Genomic DNA, 23,767 nt, shown 5'->3' with positions numbered 1-23,767 from the left:
GGCTAGTTGGCACAGTGGATAGAGCACCAGCCCTGGAGTCAAGAGTGCATGAGTTCAACTCTGGTGTCAGACACTTAATAATTACTTAGGTGTGTAGCCTTGGGCAAGGCACTTAACCCCATTTGCCTTGCAAAAACCTTTAAAAAAAAGAACTCATGGAAGAAATTTGGGAACTGGACAGGGAGGAACATGATAAGGATCACCAGGCATAGAAATGGAATTTATGTAGCAGTGGGCAGAAGGAAGAATTGATGAGTGTGAGAAACAGATCTAGCATGTCACAAAAACATGATACTATAGTATTAGGAATTTTTAAGTCTCTGGGCATCTGGCCTTATCTCTCTGCCAAAATCTGATCAATTTGGAATTTACCCTACTAATAATTTCGTCCTTCAAATGAAGGAGGAAATAATAAAGGGAATTCTGTTTTGGACTGGATTTTCACCAATGAGAAATAATAATAGTGATAGCTAGTTAACATTTATAAATCATTTTAAGTTTTGCAAAGCACTTTACAGATGCTTTTTCATTTGATCCTCTAACAACTTTGGGACATAGGCACCATTGTTATCCCTATTAAATGATTTGCCCAGGTCACCGTGGCTAGTAAGCACCTGAGGCCAAATTTGAATTCATCTTTTCTTGACTCCAATTCTAGTACTTTATCTGCTGAACCACCTACCTGACTCCAATAGGTTAATATTGTAAAGAGGAAGGGCAGGAGGAATGAATTTCTCCAGGTCTGAGCAGAAATGATTTTGTTAAGGAGGAAGAAGGGCACAGCTGGTTAGCTGGGGTGCCTGGAGAATACAATGATAAACTCAGAGTTTTAAAAGACTTAAAGTAAAAGATGAAAATCAAGACAAATGGCTGAGGATGAATTCAGAGGATTAGTATGGTCCTGCAAGAACAGTGTTAGGAGCACCTAAATCTAGAATGAGTTGGCAGTGAATGAACTTTGACTTTGGAGGAGTGGCCACCCAAGATGAAAGAAGAGATGGTCTGAAAGCTTCCAGCTATCTTCAGTGACCTCCAGGCATGCTTGAACAGAAGGAATTGACTGATAGGATTAAGTACGGCATTGCTTTTGGTGATCTTGAAAGATTTCAAAGAACAAGACTGAAGGAGGAAAAAGGCCCCTTTTTTTAAAAAAAATCTTAGGGGCATATGCAGACTTTTGAACCCATAGATTTGACTTCTATTTCTGGCAATATTCTAGAATGCATCTTTAAGGGGATTGCCTGGGAGAAAGAAGCAGTGATCATATTGGATTCATTCAGAGTAGGTTATTGCAGATCCTTCCTCTTTATCTTTTTTGACAGGGTAGGTCAGGGTCATTTTGTAGTCACAGAGAATGCTTAGATAGGTCAGGGCCTTAGGGTAGTCATAGTGTATGTTAGATTTCTACATCTCTATGATAAGAGCACTGTGACTGGAGAAGGGAAGACTTGAGTTAAAATCTGGCTTCAGCTTAGCCATGTGACCTTGAGCAAATCACTTTACCACTCTGCCTCAGTTGCCTTAACTGTAAAATGTGGATAATAATAGCATCTACTTCTCAAGCTTATTGTGATGATCAAATGAGGTCATATAATGGGGCCTCAGTGTCTGAGATCCTGGGATACCGAATCACTTTTTATTTGCCATCATGAAAGATTCCGTTTGTTTTAAGGAAGGGGAATTTGTGATGAAATTTTGAAGTGTGAATCATTTTTCATTTGTTGCATCTGTTGTCTAACTAGAGTATCTCTTGAGGAAGGTAAAAACAACTGTTGAGGCCTTCTACAGGTAAGTCTCAGATCCTGGCTAGTTCATAATTCATTATACTATCTACCCATGTAAGTAAAACATATATTCTTTTTACTCCATTGATGTTCTCTCTTTTCCAATCTAGTTAATGCTATTAAATCCAATTTGTCCACTTCTTGTGTGCATATAGTGTGGGTGATAAGTTTTTGTGATAAAGTAAATATCTGTCTTTCAGCTGTATTTTGGGAGCGTTGTAATGAGCTACAAGATATTGAAAGAATCATGGCTCAGATTGAACGAGGAGAAGCTAGAATTCAGCGACGCATCAGTATCAAGAAAGCTCTGGATGCTAAAGTAGTATTTTTTTCCCCTTTGGAATCTTTAGACTGCTATTAATGTGGTAGTGATTAAACTTCATTTGTACTTGTGTACCCAGATAGACATACTTGTCGTCTTGTTTTCAGATTGCAAGATATAAGGCACCATTTCATCAGCTGCGCATTCAGTATGGAACCAACAAAGGGAAGAACTACACCGAAGAAGAAGATAGATTCTTGATTTGTATGCTACATAAAATGGGTTTTGACAAGGAAAATGTGTATGAAGAATTACGGCAGTGTGTGCGCAATGCTCCTCAGTTTAGATTTGATTGGTTTATCAAATCCAGAACTGCCATGGTATGTATCTGTTGCATTGACCAAATGTAGAGTCTCTTTAGACATTAGAAGTTAGAACACATGTAAGCAAAAGATAACCTTTTTTCTATGCTGTTCTCAATGTAGCCAGCTAATATAAATAGCTACTATAATTCAACAAATGTTTATTAAGTATTCTAGGTGCTGTTCTAAGTTTTGGGATAAGAATGAAATTGGCCTTGACCTCCAGAATTTACATTTTTTAGAAGTGAGGGGGGAATGGCAGCATGTAGCTAGGTAAGAAATACAAAAATAAAAATTAAGACAGTTCAGGAACTGGGCATACTACCAATCAGGAAAGGCTGCCTGTAAGAGGTGGCAAATAAATTTGAGTCTTGTAGCAAATCAGAAATTTTAAGAGGTGGATGTGTGAGGAAGGCATAAATGTATGCCAGTTTTTGCAAAGGCATAGGGACAGGAGATGGAATGACTCCTGGGGGAATGGCAATAGGACAGTATGCAGGGGCATAGAGCATAGGTGAGAGACAGTGATGTGAAATCACTGGAGAAAGGTTGGAGCTAGATTGTGAAGGCTTTTAAATGCCAAACAGATGAGCTAAATTTTATTATAGTGGCAATAGGGAGCTAGTAAAGCTTCCAAGCAGGAGATGTGATGTGATCAAACCAGAGCTTCAGGGAAAATCAACTGAGCAGCTGTGGAAAGAATAGATTACAAAGGGGAGAGACCCTGGAGGTAGGGAGACCAATTGGCAGGCTCTTAAAATAATCCAGGTGAGAAGTAAGAAGGGCCTGAACTCAGTTGGTAGTTATGTGAATGTAAGGGAAGAAACAAGAAAGAGATAGTGGAGGATAGAAGGGTTACGAAGAGTCAGACATGCCTGAACAGCAATAGCATCCACAAGACTTAGTAATTGATGAAGGTTGAGGATGGCTCTGAGATGGCCAGCTTGTAGACTGGAATGATATTGGTGCCCTTGACAGAAATGGGACATTATGCAAATTTTTGGACATGCCTATAGAATATTGGGAATGGACTCTGTAGAGATAATAAATGGACCCATGATAACTGATAGTCATAATAGTTGACATTGTGAAACACTTTACATACAAACGGCCAGATATCTAGTAAGTCAAAGAATTAACTAAGATTTCTCAGGCAAAAGTAAACAAAATCAATAAGCCAGCAACCCAAACATTGATTCCGTAGTATCTCCTAAAATGGCACACATTTTTCACAAGTGGCTGGTGCTCTGAAGAGCCCAATCTTAGCTCCAGCTTGGGTGGAATATAAAACATTGCCTGCTTATTTTAGAGCACATTCTCACCTTCCTTTGAGGGGAGGGACAAAGATTTTGGCTATTCTACGGAAAATCCTCATTTTTTTTAATTGAAATTTTAGTGTGTAGGAGATTAAGTCATTTAAAAATTAAATAACTAGCCACATTTGTAGAAACATTTTTTATAGTCTCCAAAGTACTTTTGTCACAATGACCTTCTAAAAGGAATATAGTATAAGTGTCAGAACCATTGCCAGAGGCACTGACATGGGGCCTGGAAGATCTGGATTCCAGTTATACCTGCCTTTCATGCTTGCTATGTGATCATGAAGAGGGGAGGAAGAGGGAAAAATCCCTAATTTCTTGGAGCCTTTTCCTTCATCTATGAAGTAGTTGGGAGGTCCCCAAGGAGAAAAGGCTTGTTTTGCTAAACCTTAAAGCACTCTAGGAATGTCTCTATTGTCCCCATTTGACAGATGTGGTCACCCTCAGTAAAGTCATCTTAAGCTGTCTGATCAGGACATAGAAGATAACTTTGAGTGTTTTTGAAGATTGTGCCAGCTCTGGCATTTAGTGCCAAGCTGGGAAGGGCATTTGATCATGGGCATCGCAGTGAGATTGGATGCCTTTTTGCTGAAGTCCACCCTCCTAACTCTAGAGAGGCTCGCCTCCTGGTTGGCCACAGGGGAATGAAGTATATTGTTTGTTTTTGGCCATAGTCATGTCTACCTACCATCTACTGAGTACCCCTTCACAGATAATATCAAGGAGTCTTGAAGTGTTACAAATGAGGACACTGAGATTTAGAGAGGTGAAGTGACCCTTCTACAGTCATCCAATCAATAAGTTCCAGACTCAGCATTTGAATCTAGGTCTTCTGAGCCTGCTCTTCAGTATTATTTCCGTAATACTGTGCTTCTCTGAAACATGCCACATTCTTTTATTTCATGGTGTTCGTGACTTCTCTAATTAGCATCATTATGAGTAATTGACTTATAAAGGCATGCATCCTAACTTAGCATCAAATGCTTCATGTTTCAATGGAGTTTGTCTTGCGATGAGTGAAGTGAGTGTCTTACTGGATTTCTATGCATTGTGCTTGCTTGGGCTAATAGCAATTCAGGAAGTGTTTCTGATGGATTATAGATAATGTGCAGATACCCAGAGAAGTGTGTCCCCGCAGCCCATAGGCAGCCAGGTATGAGGTTGTACCCAGAGACTCAGGAGACTCCTGGCCATTCAGGACTTTTAGAAATCAGCTGCTTCAAGTGATGATAGTAGCTTCCATTTCTTGTCATAGAATAGATATACATTTGGCCTTAGGTATGGAACAAAAAGAACAAAAAAAAAACCCAAAACCTCTAAGAATATGTGAATATGAAAAGAATAAATGTGGAAAGGCATCTGTATTTGTTTTTCTCTATCTACCTATCTGCCAATCTCTGCCTCTACCTCTCTGTCTCTGTCTCTTTGTTTATTTGTCCATTGTTCTGTCTTATCTACCTTTCTGTCTCTGTCTACTTCTGTGACTGTCCATCTATCTACTTAACCACATTTCTGTCTCTATCTACCTCTCTGTCTCTTTCTCTCTTTGTCTATCTGTCCTGTCTACCTACCTACCTACCTCTCTACCTCTCTTTCTCTTTCCCTGTCTGTCTCCCTACTTACCTCTCAATCTGTATGTATAATTTGTCTCTCTACCTCTCTATCTTGGTGAGACATGGGTGGTCAGCTATTCTGTATCTTTAATGAAGAAAGAATAAGAATGATTAGTCCATCTCATTAAGATTAAGGACAGAATGTTTTGACTAACTTGGAAATTGATTATTAAAGAATAATGCAGTGTGAATATTCTCTTTATTCGCCTTGGAGAATAAAATTCTTCTTTGCCTGGAATGAGTCTGGGAGAGAGAGAGAGAGGGAGGGAGAGGGGCACCTAGAGGTTCCTCTAAGCTTAGTCAACAAGCATTAGTGATTAGTTATTCTTTGGTGTGGTTTGCAAAAGAACAGCCTCCCAGAGCCACATTTCTCCCACTGGGAGGCATATGGGACTTAAGGCCTGCAACCATATCATGTCAAGCAGGTTCAACTGTTCTGTGAAGCCATCCGAATGCCAATCATCTCTTCAGGGTTTTATGGCAGGAAGCTTATTTCAGTGATGGCTTGTGTCTGTATTTCTACTCTTATTCCCCTTTGGGCTCTGGCAGCACCGTATCAAAGCCTTATGTTGAAGCGGATTAAAAAATTCAGGGAAAACCTTGTATGCTTTTTGTAAGCAAAGTGTATAGACAGACTCTTACTACGCACCATTATTTGAAGAGGAAAAAAGGCAGTTCACTTTAAGAACCACTAGGTGTCGGCAATGTTCCATGCAAACAATCAGCTTTGCCTGCCTCCATTTTCTCTTCTGCTCCTTCAAAACATTTCCCTCTGAACAATTTTTTTCTACCAACAGATGTAAATTTTCCCTCATTTCTTTATTTTTTCCAAAGGCAGATGTCAACTGCATTATATGTTCAAAATTGAAAGCAAAAGCTTTTAAAAATCAAATTTAACTCTTCATTGTATTTTCTGAGTAGTGCTTTGCTTTGCATCTGGAAAAGAATGAAAATCTCTTTGTCTTTTGTTACCTTTGAGAAGGAATCTTTGGAAGTTTTCTTTGCAAAATGATTGATGTTTCATTTTATAACTTTCATGTTGAGAGAAGCGGGGTCCAAAGTGAGGGAAGGTAGAGCCTCACTGTCAAGGCTATATTTAGAGAGCAGGGTACCACCTTGACAAGCTAGGAGAACACCTGGACAGTGATATCATGACTTAGGAGACTCAGCTGAAGGAATTGCTAATGTTTCATCCCTCAAAGAAGAAAATCTAGGAGGGGTGTGTGTGTGTGGTATGGAAGTTGATAGCTGTCTTCACATATTTGAAGAGTTGTAATGTGGAAGAAGGGATTGTGTTTGTTCTGCTTGGTCTCAGAGGGTAGTAGTATGAGCAGTGAGTAGAAATTTCAGGGAAACAGATTTTGTCTACATGGAAGAGAGAACTTGCTAACAGGTGGAAGGTGGGATCAATCTGTTTGGGGAAATGATAGTCTTCCAGATGAAGTCTAAATGCAAGCTTCACTGTTCTAGGGATATGGGCTGAGGGAGACAGCAGGTGAGGCAGAGCTGAGTCTCACCTCTGATTGTGAAGGGTTGAACCCAGGGAGAATACAATTAAGCAATTATATTGGGGGGCATTTCATCCATAGGTACAGATTAGACTAGATGTAGATGGTCTCTGAGGGCCTCTATGGCACTGAGATTTGATGGTTCTATGGTGTGTGTATATTCACACACCTATAGATTTATATTTCACATATCTATTTATGTGTATGTATTTCTATTATAATTTTGTCTGTCAACTCCATCTTGGTCGTAATCTTTTTTTTTAACTTACTCGTAGTTCATGGTTATTTTTGTGTTTATTCTATATGTATAAGATAGACTTCATTTGGAATATGGATTATATTCCATATACACCATATATAGGGAGCATTGTGAAATAAGGATGACTAGATAAATTGCATTGCTAAAAAATTCCTATATTTTGTGATTTTCTTCTAGTTTTAATAATGGCATTCTAATAGGTTGTGACTGTTATGTGTAATCCTGGCAAAGAACTCTCTATTTCTGGACTTCTAAGATACTTGGTTTTGTTGAGAATCCTATATCACAAATCCAGCGGATGCAGTTGGCTTCATTGTTTGAGTATATTGTTACATGGAAATTGAAATCCTCCTGTTAATTAAAGTTAGCTCACATAGAATCTGTCTGGTGAAAACAGGATTTTGCTAAAAAACATTCTACTCTGTTGCCCGGAGACACCAACAAATACTCTGAAACCCTTCGTAGATTTTATAAAACCTCAGTGGCTCTAATTTATTCAAGAATCTCAAATACTGAATCCATGGTTTCTGACTTAACGAAAAGTCTCAGAGTACTTCAAAGCATCAACCTTCAGTTCTAAATTTGCCTCACTCTGAAGGCCTTCATCTAAAGGTTGGAGATTACTTTGAGTTTCTTTACCATTCAGAATTCTGACTACACAAAAGGGAAAATGAGGCTCAGTTTTATTTCTCCAAACTAAAAAGATTGTGATTTCTTTCCCTGAGAACTTGTTTGGTATTTAAGTAAGTAATCAGTCTCTATTGAACTGCATAAACAAGCAGAAAGGATATGATCAACTGGTAAGTCTTTTAAAAGCTTTGAGCATACAAATGGCAGGACCATTTTTCTTCCAAGAGGAACATATCAAGATGGATTCTTAGTCTTAGAATTTCCAAAGACTGTCAAACCTAAATGGAATATTTCAAAATCATTATGAGAAAAGGAATTGCTAACATTTTGTTCTTCTATATTTCATACTAGATTTTTCAAACCTTTACATTAACTGTGTCATCCTTAAGTAACCCAAAAGACTGAGAGCAAGACTATATTTGATAGAATTTGAAATCATACACACATTAAAGAATCGTTAAATCTCAATGTGGAAGGGCACACGATGACCATCTACATCTAGTACAACTTGTTCTATAGTTGAGTTCCCCCAAAATAGTGTATCTGACAGTGAGTTGGAGTGGCAGATCTGGAGTTAGGAGGACCTGAGTTCAAATCTGGCCTAAGATAATTTCCCAGCTTTGTGATGCTGGGAAAATCACTTCACTCTGTTTGCCTTAGTTACTTTTTTCATCTGTATAGTGAGCTAGAGAAGGAAATGGCAACTACTCTAGGATCTTTGTCTAAATGACTAAAAAAGATACAACAACAATAGCAGGAGGTATCCAACCTTTACTTGAAAGATTTATTGCCTCCCAAGGCAGCCTGTTCCCACCTTTGGACTCTCCTAATTGTTAGCAAATTCTTCTTACTATCCAATTTCTTATATAGATACCTTGATAGGCAGTGTGGTGTAGTAGATAGAGCACTGCTTTTGCTGTGAGGAAGACCCAGATCGAAGTCCTCATTTTACAAATTTGGTGGCAATGTGTGATTCACTACCTATCTCCAGGTTTCAGGTTCCTCCTCTGTAAAGTGTAAGGAGCTTAGTCTCAGTGTTCCCTAAGGTTCCTCTAGCTCTTTTTTTTGCAAGGCAGTAGGGGTTAAGTGACTTCTCCAAGGTCACACAGCTAGGTAATTATTATGTATCTGAGGTTGGATTTGAACTCAGGTCCTCCTGACTCCAAGGCCAGTGCTCCATCCACTGCGCTACCTAGCTGCTCCTCTAGGTAGCTCTTAATCTATGATTCTTTTTAATAAGGTAACCTATTGGGATCCAGAAAAGAGTGATAGGCATGCATACTAGAGAGAACAAAGGTATACATTTGTTTAGATCTGTATATTTGAAGATCATTACTCTGACCAACCACTGAGCAATCCTCTTGATTGACTTTATTTCTTCCAAATGTATCAAGGGAAAAGAGTGGTTTCTAATCTCCTGCCAGTTAATCAGTAGCATCCCTCAGTTTTGCCTCATCTCTATCCATTGTGCTTACCTCCTTTTCCCCCAGTTTTTTCCTTCCTTCCTTCCTTCCTTCCCTCCCTCCCTCCCTCCCTCTTTTTCTCCCTTCTTCCCTCCCTCCCAATCAGGATTAAGTGATTTATTCTGGATCACACAGCTAGTAAGTGTCTGAGGTCAGATCTGAGTTCAGATCTTCCTGACTCCAGAACCAATGTTGTATTCACTGAACCATCTAGCTATCCCCAGTATTTTCTTTTTCTTCTAAATTTTGAACTTTTTTACTTTTCTCTTCCCAAACAAGAGCTGTCTTACTTTTTGGCATGAATTCAGAAGGCCCCTTTTGACTCATTAGAGTTTTTTTCAAACTCTTTACCCTGCTCAGCCTATGAGTCATTTCACTCACTGAGCAATAGCTTGGAGACATGGCCAGGATGAGCCTTTTCAAAAAGCCATAGATTTCTTTATTGTCTCTGGTGTAGATGCTGGCAGTTGAGTCAAGTGATGGCCATTCAAAAGAGTGACTCAGTCCTTTGTATTAACATGAACATTTCCTTTTTTTAATGGAATTTGAGAGTGAGTCACACAAAGTAATATTGCTGCCCACAGTGCAATTAGATTTTAGTGTTATTACTGGTTTGTTTACAAATCACAACTTTATTATTAATTAACTTGTAGCTTAATGAAGATTAAGAAAATAATAATATTCCCCATTAGAACTGTAAGTGAACATAGAATTTCTTATTTTACTGGTATACTTTTGTGTTAACTTTCTCCACTTTGATAGGGTTCACAATGAAGTCTAAACTTTAACTTGTTTATCAGTTCATTGCACAAGAGTATTTTATAAACTATCTGCTTGGTCAAGGATGAATTTTCCTTGTAGTTTTCCTCCAGAAAATTGAAAGCCAGATTTAAAATCCTATAACTCATTTGAGAGTCTTACTTATCACTTGTAGCTTGTTTGGTGATACAACATAAAAGGGAAAAGGATGATGGTCTTTTGAGCTTCCTTGCTTGGTGCATTAGTACCTAATTCTGTTACTTTTTTTTAAAAAGCAGCACATTCTAAAAAGAATTCTTAACCTGTTGTCCATGAACTTGGTTTGAAGTTATTTTGATGATTGTATTTCAATATGATCAGTTTCCATGGTAATCTTAATATATTTTATTTTATGCATTTACAGAGATGATTCTTAGAAAAGACTCATCCTGAGGCTTCCCCCAGCCTGCCCAACAGGGGGTCCAGAAATCAGAAAGGGTTAGATGAAAGTTGGACAATAGGAGAGTACACATTAATAGTAAAGACTTTGTACTGGCTTCTTACCAAATATAAAGAAAAATCCTTTTTTTTATTAGCTTTTTGCAAGGCAGTGGGGTTAAGTGGCTTGCCCAAGGCCACACAGCTAGGTAATTGTTAAGTGTCTGAGGCTGGATTTGAACTCAGGTCCTCCTGACTCCAGGGCTCGTGCTCTATCCATTGTGCCACCTAGCTGCCCTGCAAAATCCTTTTATGTTCATGGGAACATAGTAGTCTTTGGGACAATTGAAAGTCTAAGTATTTTGACTGCTTGTGAAATGTAGAATTTAGTATCTGTTGGAGTTCTGAATTTTGGCGCAATCAACTTCACAGTTCTCGACCTCATTTTCCTAATTTGGTAATGTTGTCCTTATTCAGACTAGTTATTGATTATGAGGAATTAAGAAATATTGCAAAGTCCTGTGATGGGCTGTGTGTGAGGAGTGCAAAATGAAAAGATTGAAACAACTTCTGGGGTGTCGCTGATGGGCAGGCATTGCTCCCACAGTGCTTATTAATTTGTAAGTTTGAAGAGCCACTCAGCAATTTGAGACTGGTGTTGTCACATGGCTATAGGGTTAGATTTGGGATGCTGATGGGAAGAGAAGGGTTATAAATGTACCCACAACAGTCACCTTAGGGTCTTCCTACCTCTCCATCATCTTTTTTGGAAGGTGATACAACATGCCACAAATGTGGATTTTTTAAAAACGTTCAAGCAGCAGTTGTTGAATAGAAGTATCAGAACATTTTGTCTTTTCTGAGAAGTGCAGGGTAGAGTTATTGGACCGAGAGCTCACACTTAAGTACTTGTGGCCCTGAGAACAACTGTGAATTTTTTTGTGAGAAGGGACAGGTTAGCCATTGACCTGGAAAATGCTCCAGAGAATTTCTAATTTGGGAGATTTTGTGTATATGTTTGGGTTTTTTTAAAGTCCTTCTGAAACAAAGAGGGAGGGAGCAGAGGAGGAGAGAAAGTTGAGTAGAGAGAGTGAGTACATTAGAGATTTGGGGTGGGGAAAGCAGAAGGAAAAACAGAGGAAGGGGAGAGAGACAATGAGGGAAAGGATAGAGAGAAGGCAAGAAAGGAGAGAAAGAAGCGGGGAGAGAAATATAGAAGAGAGGAGGGAACAAAGGGGAAGGGAGAATTAGAGGAGAGAAAGAAGGAAGGCAAGGCAGAGAAAAAAGAAAGGTGGAGGAGGAGGAAATGAAGAGTTGAGTGACTATTGGGATGAGCAAACAGGAGAAACAGACGAGAGAAGGAGACAAGAAAAGAGGAAAGAGAGAGAGAACATTCATTTTCATTTGCTAAAAATTGAAGAACTAAACTGAGATTCTTATAAAGAGCTTTTCCCCTTCAAGTTCAGCTGTCCTGGTGCATGTTCTGTAGCTCTTTGCCCTTCCTCCTTCATCTGCCCTTGACGTTCAGCCAGGACTCCTCCAGGCCTTCTGTCATTCAGACTTAGGCAGGCTTTAGTGTCTAGGATTTTTAGTACATAGGAAATGTAATGTTGAGTCTCTTTAATCTTGTTCAATAAGTCACTTCAAGTCTCCCAGGTTTTCTGTGCCTGTTCCATTGAGTCTTTGAGACTGAGTATTGGGGTAGACTCTGTTGGAATTGGGGCACCTCCATTGTTGATATTTCTGGCTCACACTAAGGAGCAATGTTGCACAATGCTGGTGTTCTATCTTACTTTAAAGATGTATGTGTGAATTTCAGTATCCTAAATTGGAATTCAGGATTATTAGCTAGCAAATATTGCTTGTTGTTCAGGAGTTTTTCAGTTCTGTCTGACTTATTGTAACCCCATTGGAGTTTTTCTTGGGCAAAGATTTGTCATTTCCTTCTCCAGCTCATTTTACAGATGAGGAAACTGAGACAAATAGGGTGAAGTGACTTGCCCAGGGTCACACAGCTAGTCAGTATCTGAGGCTAGGTTTGAACTCATGAAGATGAGTCTTCCTGACTCCAGGGCTGGTGCCCTATCCACTGTATTATCTAGCTGTCCTGTAACTAGCAAATAAGTTTCCTAAAACATGTGGAAGATGAAGGAAGAACTTGAAATTTTACTGTTGAAAAATTGAATTTCGACATTTTTCTCACCAACAAATCCAGTTCTGATTCTTTCTTTTCTTTCCCCTTCCTGCCACCTGCTTATCAAATAAAGTTCAGACTCTTTAGCCTGATATTAAAGCCCCTCTGTACTCTAACCCTGACCTATTTTTCCAGTCTTATCTCCCATTATTTCCTTATACATACTCCAGACTACCATTAAGCTTACTTTATTACTCATGTGCCTCATGCTTTCCTACCTCCACACCTTTGTCTGTATTCTTTCTTTTCACTTCATCTCTGCCTGTCAATTTTTTCTCATCCTTTAAGACCCAGCTCAAAAGCTTTGGTGGTTTGAATGAAATCTTATCATTTTGAAGCAATCAGTAACAACATCTGGAAAGTTTTATCCCAGGTCACATTAGATTTGATGATAAACCAAAAGATGTAGTCTTAGATAGCCGATGGACATGCCGTTGGATAAATCCCATCACATCTGCTGTGATGGGAACATAGCTAGCAGAAATTATCTGTGGTCAGAGTAATCATGAAAAAATTCTCTCACAAAACATGATTTTTAAAAAGACAAACTTCTTGACATGATTTTCTAAGCCTATTTGGCTTCCTCTGGAACAGAAGATGTGAACTCAAAGAAAAGTCAGAAAGATGTTCAGAAATGGATTGCCAAGGCCAGGCTACTTTTGCAGCTAATTCAAGAAAAAGAAAAGAAATGCAAAGATGGTGACATGAAAATGGAAAGTGAATGGGTTCCTGGTCTTAAAGAAAATGCTGAAATTTAAAAAAAATCAACTTGGGAGCAATTTTTAGAGAATGAGGGAGAAAAAGGTGATAGAAGGTGCAGTCAGTTACTGAAGAACAGACCCATGAAGATGAGTTTCCTTCTGATGCTGACTCTAGTGATTCCCTACTTTGCTAAAGAGGTTGGAAAAATATCTACAAAGAAACAAAAAAATCTTCAAAGAGGAAAAGTCTACAGAAAAAGCAGCTGAGATGATGGAAAGACAATCCATATTTGCTCAGACCATGGCACTCCATCCCCTGCTGTGGGCATCTGCCTAGAATGCTTCCCTCCTACCCATGACCTCTTGACTTCCTCAAATCTTCCTTTCTACAAAAGGTCTTTCCCAATCTCGCCCTCTGCTAGAGCCTTCCCTCATAGATTCCCTCCCATTTACATGGCTTACATTACATTTTACAGGTATCTCGTTGTTGGCATATTGTCTCCCCTGTTAAAATGTGAACTCCTTGAAGGGGGCAGACTGTTTGAGCCTCATATTCTCAGTGCTTAGCATTATTCCTGGTACATTAGTTAAATCATTTTTCAGTTGTGTCTGACTCTTTGTGACCCTTTTTGGTGTTCTCTTGGCAAAGATACTGGAAGACTTTGTCATTTCCTTCTCCAACTCACTTTACAGACGAGCAAACTGAAGCAGACAGGGTGAAGGATTCACTCAGAGTCACTTAGTAGGAAATGTTTGTGGCTGGATTTGAATTTAGAAAGAGGAGTCTTCCCGACTTCCAGGCCCAGCACTCTATCCACCTAGCTACCTTTCTATGTGCCCTTCCGGGTACATGGTAAGCACTTAAGTGCTTGCTGATTGACTAGTCTGTGTTTTGGGCTGTTTCTTCCCTGCTTGACTCTTCTCACAAACTAGGTATGATCTTTCCTGATCCTTTTTACTTTGTACTTTCATATTTCTCTGAGTACGTGTCCTCTCTTCCTTCTTTTACTCACTGTTTGATTATAAGCTTCTTGAAGCCAGGAATTCCCTATGTTGGACAGGTCTAGTGTAGTATATTACACATTGTACATCATCAATCGTGCCCTTTTAGATGGCAGCGAGAAGGTGGGGTTTCTACTATTAGTGGTCAGCTTTGAAACAAAACTGTCTTCTGAATTTTTGCCATTCAGCAATGTTGAGTAGAGGAGTGAAGACAGAAGTGGTATACAAGAAAACTTTTAAAAAGTATTTTGCAAAATGACTTCTTGAGGGAGATGATGTCCATCTTTAAGTTGGAGGGGATGCTGAGTTTGCCATAAGCTCTAGTGAATTATAACTTTTCGCTGCAGAACTGGAATGTCAGACACATCTAAATTCAGTGCCACTAGCATTACCTTTAGAATTGTCCCTTCTTCCAGAAATCCTTGTAGAATAGTAAATGCATTCCTGATAGTAGTTTTGCAGTTTTATCGTTTTTATATTGTTGGAAGGAACATCAGCTAAGAACAAGAAGATATGGGCTCAAGCCTGGGGCTAGACTAGTTGTGATATCATGGCAGAGAAAAGTCAAGTGATCTGAGGAAGGGGACTCATTTTCCATACTTTTAAAATGGAAATAATGGCATATGTATTAATCAACTCACAGAGCTGTGCTGAGGAACATGCTTTGGTAAACACAAAGTGCTGTGGCAATGTGAATTGCTGCTATTGTTGTTATGTATTGTTTTTCCCTGCAACTAAAGCCACCCATTTTTTGCCCCTTGGGACAAAGCCTTGTTTTTGGGTGATAGGAGGACTATGGGATGGTGGAGCTGGTAGATGCTGCACAATCCATTCACCGAACACTCAGAAAGATTGTTGTTGTTTTTCAGTCGTTACCCCACTCCTAGTGACCCCATTAGGGTCAAGTGAACTTACCTAAGGTCATATAGCAAGTAAATATCTGAGGCAATGTTAGAACTCAGATCCTCCTGACTGTAGGACTGATATTCTATTTACTGGGTCATCTAGCTAGCATAAAAGGCTCAAAGGGACATGGAAGGGAGTAGAGTTTATAGGGAGTTAAAACATTCTCCCAAAAGATATTTTTCACGATCTTTTATATACACTCCTTTTTTTAAAGGTAGACTCACTGCCATACCAGTACTTTCTCCTTTTAAAAAAGCTGGCAGGAGACTCAATGTATAAGCCAGGATTCTGTTTATAGAGTCATCTATTTAGTTTTGGGATCACTTATGAGTGGGGATCAATATTAGGGTGGGTACCATTAGAGAAAAGTGACATTACCTGTAATTGAAGGTCTATGAAAGCCACCTCCCTATGCATCCATCCCCACTCGCATTTCTCTGGTTATTTTTTTGTGCCTTGAATCATTAGTGATCAGTTGAAAAGCCCAAAGGTTCAAACTTACTGTGCAGTCTATTTATAGACCCAATGAGATGCTTTACTTTGCTGCATAGCATACTTCCCCTAAAAGTATTAGTTCTTTCTGACTCATCCATATGACTCATGAATATGTATCTGAGACAGAACCTCTCTGAAGGTATCTGCTGGTACAGGCATCTATTACTTATTGAAAATAATAATAGCCAGAGGAGGATACCTAATCATTTGAGAATTGACCTTGCTGTGTACCTAAATTCCCTGGAAACTGAGGAGCACATCTCATCATCTGCTCTCAACTTGGCCCTTTTAATAATAGATAAATTAAAGAAACATGCTGTTTAGTTTATGTGCTTATTTTTGAGGGAGGGTATGAAAATCATTTGGTAAGGAAATTTAAATTCTTTAGCAAGATAATGGTCAACCTGGAATAACCTTGTAGTCATGCCTGACTCTTGATGGCTCCTTTTTGGGGTTTTCTTGGCAAAGATGCTGGAATGTTTTGCCATTTTCTTCCCCAGCTTATTTTACAAATGAGGAAATTGAGGCATGTAGAGTAAAGGAACTTGCCCAGGGTAACATAGCTATTAAGCATCTGAGGCCAATTTTGGACTCATGAAGATGAGTCTTCGTCATTCCAGGTGCACTGCACTGTCTAGATTCCCCATATACTTATGGATTCCGAATTCATTTTTTAAAAATGCTTCTAATACTTTATCAGCAAGAGTATTCTTCCAGTCATGGATATTGTAGCCTCTCTGCAGGAGGGAATTTCAATAGCAGAAGGTCACTACTTTAGATACTAACAGATGACCAATCCCCTTACCGCAAATACAGACCTGAAAGCATACTTGAGATTTCAGCAAATAATCTCTCCAAGAACTAGAACACTGTTAGAGATAAACTGTGGCTTACAACTCCTGGATCTAACATTGATCTTTAAAAATTTAAGAACAGTGTTTTCAATAGATGTGGCCACATACAAATACTCATTATTTCCAAACTACATGGACTAAATAGCTTTCAAAATACAGAGATTTAGAAGGAGAAAGCAAAAGTAGGATCAGCATGAGGACCATATCATTCCTGTGATCCTGGCTGTCTCATAGATGCTTTCTACTCATTGCTTGTAGTTAATTACCAAAAAAAAAAAAGAAAGCATCAGTTTTCTTCACTGTGCAGTAATCCACATAATACTGAATGTAAACAAATAATAGCAGGACAGTGATTTGTCCTGTTTGTAACTCCATCAAAAGATTAGAAGAATGAAGTAATGATGATCATAATAGTCAAAACAAAAGGGAAAAAAACCCACATTTGCACTGCACCTTTAAGTTTATAATGAACTTTAATATGGTCTTTTCTGGTTATAATTCTAACCTGAACTTGACCTGGGATTGGCCTGGACTCAGGAAGACCTGAGTTCAGTTCTACTAGCTGTGTGACCCTGGGTAAGTCATTTTACCCTGTTTGTCTCAGTTTCCTCATCTGTAAAATGGGCGGGAGAAGGAAATGGTTAACCACTTCAGTATCTTTGCAACAATAAACCGTGAACACCTTGGGTGGTCAATGTGATGAAGCCTATGAATTTCTAATCTGAATTACATTTGTAAATGCATCAAGGAAAATGCATAGGATTAAAGAGGAAACCAATTATCCTGAAATACAATTGTTAAAATATTAAAAAAAAGTTCATGGACCCCTAGTTAAGGACTTAGCTCTAGAATGAAATAATGAAAACAGGGTTGTTGAAAATACTTAACCATTTTGTTGTGTATCACTTTGGTTTATGTTTTAGAACACTGATGGTAATACACTGTAGTTATTATCAATAAGAAACATGCTATTAACGGAATTCTCTCCTTTTCTCTTTACTTATTGGATTTCCTATCCATTCTCAAAATCCCCAATCTCTTGCTTCCTCTTCCAAGATTTCCTCATTTAACAAGAATCTTGGTAACTTTTTTTTTGAAAGGTAAATGGGGTTTAGTGGCTTTCCCAAGGCCACACAGCTAGGTAAATATTAAGTGTCTGAGGCTGGATTTGAACTCAGGTACCCCTGACTCCAGGGCCAGTGCTCTATCCACTGCGCCACCTAGCTGCCCCAAGAATCTTGGTAACTTTTAAAAGTATTATGTAATACTGTGTATAGTTATGCTCATTTTGTTAGATCCAGAGTGATGGAATATGACTGTATTTGTAGGCTTGGTTCAAATCCCATCTCTAGTACTTAGGTATAACTTTGGAAAGTCACTTAAGCTCTCTAGAATGCATTTTCCTTATCTTGAAAAGGAAGAGTTGTTCCTCACTTACCTTTTAGCTTTAGATCCTGTGAGTTTCTAGCACCATGGCACATGAGATTCACTGGATAAATGTTTGTTGAATGAGTAGTTGACAGAGACTACCATTCCTTTGTCCCAAGAGAAAAGCAGCAGACAGGGCTAATAGCATGCTATTTTCCAGGTTTCATGAATAGTGTGTAAATTTGTTGTCCATTTGTAAAAATCTGTTTTGTAAATTCATTGCTGATATTTTATGCTGTTGTCAAGGTTAACACACAGAATCTTAGGACTGAAGGAACCCCCAGAGGCTCTTTTGTCCAATTGATAGCCAAACAATAACAAAACAGCTAGTTTTTAAAGCATGTTTTAATGTTTGCAAAATGCTTAATGTTTCATTTTCATCTTTACAACAACCCAGGCAGATAGGTGTTATTATTTCCCCTATTTTCCAGATGTGGAAGCTAAGACAGGGGTATATAAGTTATTAGCCCAAGGTCACTTAGCTAGTTAGGGCTCTATGTCTTCCTGACTCTTGGCCCAGTGTTCTGTCTACTTAGCCATCTGGCTGTCTGAATGACAAGTGATCATACAACTTCTACTTGAACACCTGCAGTGAGAGTGGGTCCACTACTTCCCAAAGCTGCCCAATCCACTAAAGTAGCCTCTTTGCAATTTCTACCCATAAGTCTTGGTTTGACCCAACAGAACAAGTCTAATCTTCCTTCTATAGAATAGCCCTTTAGATACTTGAACACAGTAATTCTCTAAGTCTTGTTTTCTCTAGAATAAACATCTTGAATATCTTCATCCTTTCCTCATATGCTATGGCCATCTTTCTCCCTCTCCTTTGGAGACTCTCTGGTTTATTGATTTCCCCATTAAACTCTGATGCCCAGAACTGAATCCAGTTCTGTAGTCATGATTTGACCAGGGCAGAAGACAGTGTGACTAGCACTTCATTGAGCCTAGGAACTGTCTCTTTCTTCAGAAACTTTTTCTTATTGGTTTCTTTTCTTTTTTACATTACCTTCATTTGCAAATATCTCCTCCTCCCCTCCCCAGAGTGCCATCCTTTGTGATTAAGAGTGAAGAAGAATTTGGCAAAAACCAGTTCAGCAGAACAAAGGGGTATATCAATTTGGCTTGACAGTGTGGGCATATTTTGAACCCCCAATTTACCTTTTGTAGTGCTGCCTAAGATCTCCTTGGATTTTTCAGCTGCCATATTACTCTGTTTACTCACTTGTGCTCATAGACCACTATAAACCTCAGCTTGTTTTCAGATGAACTGCTGTCCAGCCCCACCTCTCCCATCTTGTGCCTCTAACATTGATTGTTTTGGACTTAGGTGTAAGAATTGACATTTATTCCTATTCCCTTTCATCTTAGCAGATCTGCCCTTGCAGTGCAGCCTGTGGAGCTCTTTTATGTTCTGATTCCATTATCTGGCAAGTTCACTAGCCCTCCTAGCTAGCTTTGGGTCATTTATGCCTTTGTCCAAACTACTCATAGTACAAGACTAAGCACAGATCTCTGAGACACTTCATTGGAGAGAACCTCCAAGCTGCCATTGAGAAAGCGTGTTTAAAATTTCTTGGGGACACCATTTTCCATTCTAACTGTAGAAATAGGACAGCAGACCATATTGGTAAGAAGACTGCATTTAGAGCCTGTTTGAGTTCCCAGAAGTTTTTTTTCTCCTTTAGCCTCAGTTTCTCTCTTTGTGAAATGAAGGTCTTAGACTGTGCAGCCTCCTAAGATCTCTTTCAGCTTTAAATCTTGTGACTTACTTAGACTATGTTGCAGAAATGAATGGTGTTGTTAAAACCTTATTTTGATTTAGGAATTCCAGAGACGCTGTAATACTCTCATATCACTGATTGAAAAAGAAAATATGGAAATTGAAGAAAAAGAAAGAGCAGAAAAAAAGAAACGTGGAGTAAAAGGGCCAACGGTAAGGTGTTTTTTTTTAAATTATTTTAAAACAGTTCAGAGTCAATTTTAGATTCCTAATCTTAATTTGGGGGAAAAAGAATAAAGCAAATTTAAAGTAGTACTTAGAATTATTAGCTTATGACTAGTTTACCTGTGAGATCTATGGAAAGGGAAGCATTTTATGACTAAGGAAGAGTTGGAGAACATCACCAAAAACCAACTAGATGATTTCAGTTACATTAAATTAAAAAGCTTTTGCACAGATAAAACCACTGTAACCAAGATCCAAAGAAAAGTAGTAAATTAGGAAACAATCTTTACAACTAATGATTCTGACAAAAGACTCATTTCTAAAATATACAGAGAACTGAGTCATATTTTTAAAACAAAAAGCCATTCCCCAATTGACAAATGGTCAAAGGATATGCAAAGGCAATTTACAGATGAGGAGATCAAAGCAATCCGTAGCCATATGAAAAATTGCTCTAAATCATTAATTAGAGAAATGCAAATTAAGCTTCTCTGAGGTACCGCCTCATACCTCTCAGACTGGCCAATATGACCAGAAAGGATAATGATCATTGTTGGAAGGGTTGTGGGAAATCTGAGACACTATTACACTGTTGGTGGAGCTGTGAACTCATCCAACCTTTCTGGAGAGCAATTTGGAACTATGCCCAAAGGGCAACAAAAATGAGCATACCCTTTGACCCAGCAATACCACTACTGGGTCTAAATATCACTTGTTCAAAAATATTCATAGCAGCCCTGTTTGTGGTGGCAAAGAATTGGAAGTCAAGTAAATGTCCTTCAATTGGGGAATGGCTTAGCAAACTGTGGTATATGTATGTCATGGAACACTATTGTTCTATTAGAAACCAGGAGGGACGGGATTTCAGGGAAGCCTGGAGGGATTTGCATGAGCTGATGCTGAGTGAGATGAGCAGAACCAGAAAAACACTGTACGCCCTATCAACAGCATGGGGGTGATGTTCGACCTTGAAGGACTCGCTTATTCCATCAATGCAACAATCGGGAACAATTTTGGGCTGTCTGCAATGGAGAATACCATCTGTATCCAGATAAAGAACCATGGAGTTTGAACAAAGTTCAAGGACTATTCCCTTTAATTTAGAAAAAAAACATCTTACTTGTCAGAAAAAAAAAACATATCTTACTTGTCTAATCTTGTTATCTCGTATACTTTTTGTCTCTTCTTTAAGGATATGATTTCTCTCTCATCACACTCAATTTGGATCAATGTACAACATGGAAACCTAGTAAAGACTGACATTGCTTTCCATGGGGGGTGGGGGGAGGGAAGTAGGATTGGGGGGAAATTGTAAAACTCAATATCTTTAATAAAAAAAGAATTATTAGCTTATACAATTTTTATAAAAAGTAAATGTCTAAGGGATGGCTAGGTGGTGCAGTGGATAGAGCACCAGCCCTGGAGTTTAAATCTGGACTTAGATACTTAATAATTACCTAGGTGTGTGACCTTGGGCTAGTCACTCAACCCCATTTGCCTTGAAAGAACAAAACAAAACAAAAAAGTAAATGTCTTTGTTGATGAGACTCACGTGCTGTAATAAGCACATACTTACTAGCTCTTTCTTAATAGGACTCAGTGATTTTAAAAAAGTCTTCCAAAAGATTCCTAATAATTAGAGGTAGCTTGGTCACATTGGAAAGAGTAATGGATCTGATATCCTCTGATACCCTCTGGCCTGGGTTCAAATCTCAGCTCTGTCACTACCAATGGAACCTTAGACAAATAATTTCACTTCTTTGCCCCTCATTTGTAAAAGAATAGAGTTTGGACTCATGATTTCTGGTAACGGGTCTATGCTCCTATGCCCTTTGAATGATGCTAGTGCTATGTTCATGGAACCAGGGGGATTGAATGGAAACTTGAATTCCTGCTCAGTTATTTTAAGCTGGTCCTTGTTTGCCATCTCAGTGTAAATCAGAACCTCCAACAGTTCGTGAACCTTTATTTTTAGTCATTAGTTAATTCTCTGTGAAATCAGCTTCCCCTGGCTTCTGAATAAGACTCTTGACTTTGTATAGACAATCTGAAATATTTTAATAAATTGCATTACCTGAGAGAACTTGGGATTGTCTGCAGAGCCACCCTCAGAGTTGTAAAAGCACATTCTTCTAAATTAAATTTTGCTCAAGAAATGTACTTGATGAAAATAAAGTGGTTCTTATAGATAAAAGTATAGTGTAGGTGGATGAAGAGTGACTATTATTTGAAGGTTATTATGTGGGCTTTTTTTTTCTTGTAAAAAATACTTGGTGAGGTTTTTTGCTGTGGTCTGTGTATTTTCTTGGACAACATAGAACATTGACTGCATGCATTCCTAACCTTCAAGTGAAATAACCATGTTTTAAAGATTTTTTTTAAAGTTACATCCTAGATTTAACATGATGGGTTCAGGTTTTTCATGTGCTTATTGGAGCAGAATATTAAATTTCTTTTCTATTTTAGACCCAGAAAAGAAAGGCGGAGTCAGCTACTGAAGGCTCTGGCAAGAAGGAAACCAAGAAGGTGAAATCGTAAAACCTAGAAGTAGTGTTAACTGAGGAATGTCTACTCATCCCTCCCCAGCCACTCAGCCTCATTCTCTTTATGGTTAAATATTAATCTTGCTAGTTTCTATTGTATTCTCAATAATTAACAGTTTCTCGCTAGTCCTAATTTTTTGCATATTTTATATCTTTTAATGATGCTTTCTACCTGAAACGTGTGATGTTCCACTTTATTCATTCCCCAAATTTTTGTGACCTGTAGTTTGTGAATTCATGCCTTCCTCAAGATCTTCCCTGTCCTTCTTCTTCTGAAGTTCCTGCTGAGGTTTTAGCTTTTCTATGTTTTGTACGCTACTGCTGCTTTGGACAAAAACCTAGATTCTATAGTTGTATCATTGTTCTTTCATACTTAAAATTTATATGGCTGTGGAAAAATAGAATTAAAATGATTTGAGGAGAAATAGACTTCTGACTTCTTTGTTGCTTTCTTTTCTCTGGAGTATGAGCTACAGACTATGATTAGCATAATAATTGTTTCTTTGAGGTCATCTAAATATTTTTTTCCTACTGGAATAAAGGGTGAGAAAAGAAAAAATATTATAAAGCTAATATTTGATACTGTGTTTGCTGTCAGTACACATTACATTTAAATTATTCTCTAAAATATTCAGATGGGAAAACATAATAAAGAAATATCTATGAGAAATTTAATTATTCTTGTTTTTTGGGGGCAGCAGTACAGCAGTAATATTTGCCCAGTTGCATTCTTTACTACTAACTTCTTTATTTGTCACTAAGTTAACTCTTTGGCTACCAACTTCTGGGTGGGCTGATGTAAGACCCAAACTGATAAATCCCACTCACTCCCATTATTTGATGAGCATTTTTCAGATATGTTCTTTTCCCAGATACTGTGCTATTCCCAGATACTGTGCTATTCAGATCTGATGTAGAACAGACATGGCAACCCCAGGCAACCAGGCAGAAATCCAGTAAAGTCAGAGTCTTGTGGTTAAGCCAGAGGTCGGCTCATAATAGAATGGGCAGCATTGTTCCACTAAGACCTGGAACATGGAAGCTCCAAGACAGGTTGGCAAAATCAGGAATACCAGAGATCTTTTGGGAGACTTTGGGGGAGGGACCATGATTTAGCATCTTTAGATGCAGCCACCCAGGACTGGATCCCTGCACATAAGCAGCAGGGAGCCAAGTATATGAGAGTTGCCTTGCTTAATCACAAAGTGCCAACTACACTTCCAGGGTACTTTCACAAAGTTCATCTCCTAGGACTTGATTTTAAGGGATTACCATCATTAGAGATGACTGCAAGGGCATGGTTTCCAGAATCTCTTTCAGGGG

General features: G+C 38.6%; 1 protein-coding gene across 3 annotated transcripts in view; it reads left to right on the top strand.

The window, feature by feature from the left end:
• Positions 1-22,880, top strand: part of SMARCA1 (SNF2 related chromatin remodeling ATPase 1) — a 110,559-nt gene extending 87,679 nt beyond the window's left edge. Inside the window, exons 21-24 of one of the 3 annotated variants that reach the window (XM_074207815.1) lie at positions 1,985-2,103; positions 2,214-2,426; positions 19,779-19,889; positions 22,368-22,880. In XM_074207815.1, coding sequence (XP_074063916.1) covers positions 1,985-2,103; positions 2,214-2,426; positions 19,779-19,889; positions 22,368-22,439 — 515 coding nt within the window. In that variant the 3' untranslated portion in view covers positions 22,440-22,880. The other 2 variants (XM_074207817.1, XM_074207816.1) reach the window with 2 other exon arrangements.
• Positions 22,881-23,767: the final 887 nt, after the last annotated feature.

Source organism: Macrotis lagotis, chromosome X (assembly GCF_037893015.1).
Source record: "Macrotis lagotis isolate mMagLag1 chromosome X, bilby.v1.9.chrom.fasta, whole genome shotgun sequence".
NCBI lineage: Eukaryota > Metazoa > Chordata > Mammalia > Peramelemorphia > Peramelidae > Macrotis > Macrotis lagotis.
This window is presented reverse-complemented; position numbering and strand designations above follow the sequence as displayed.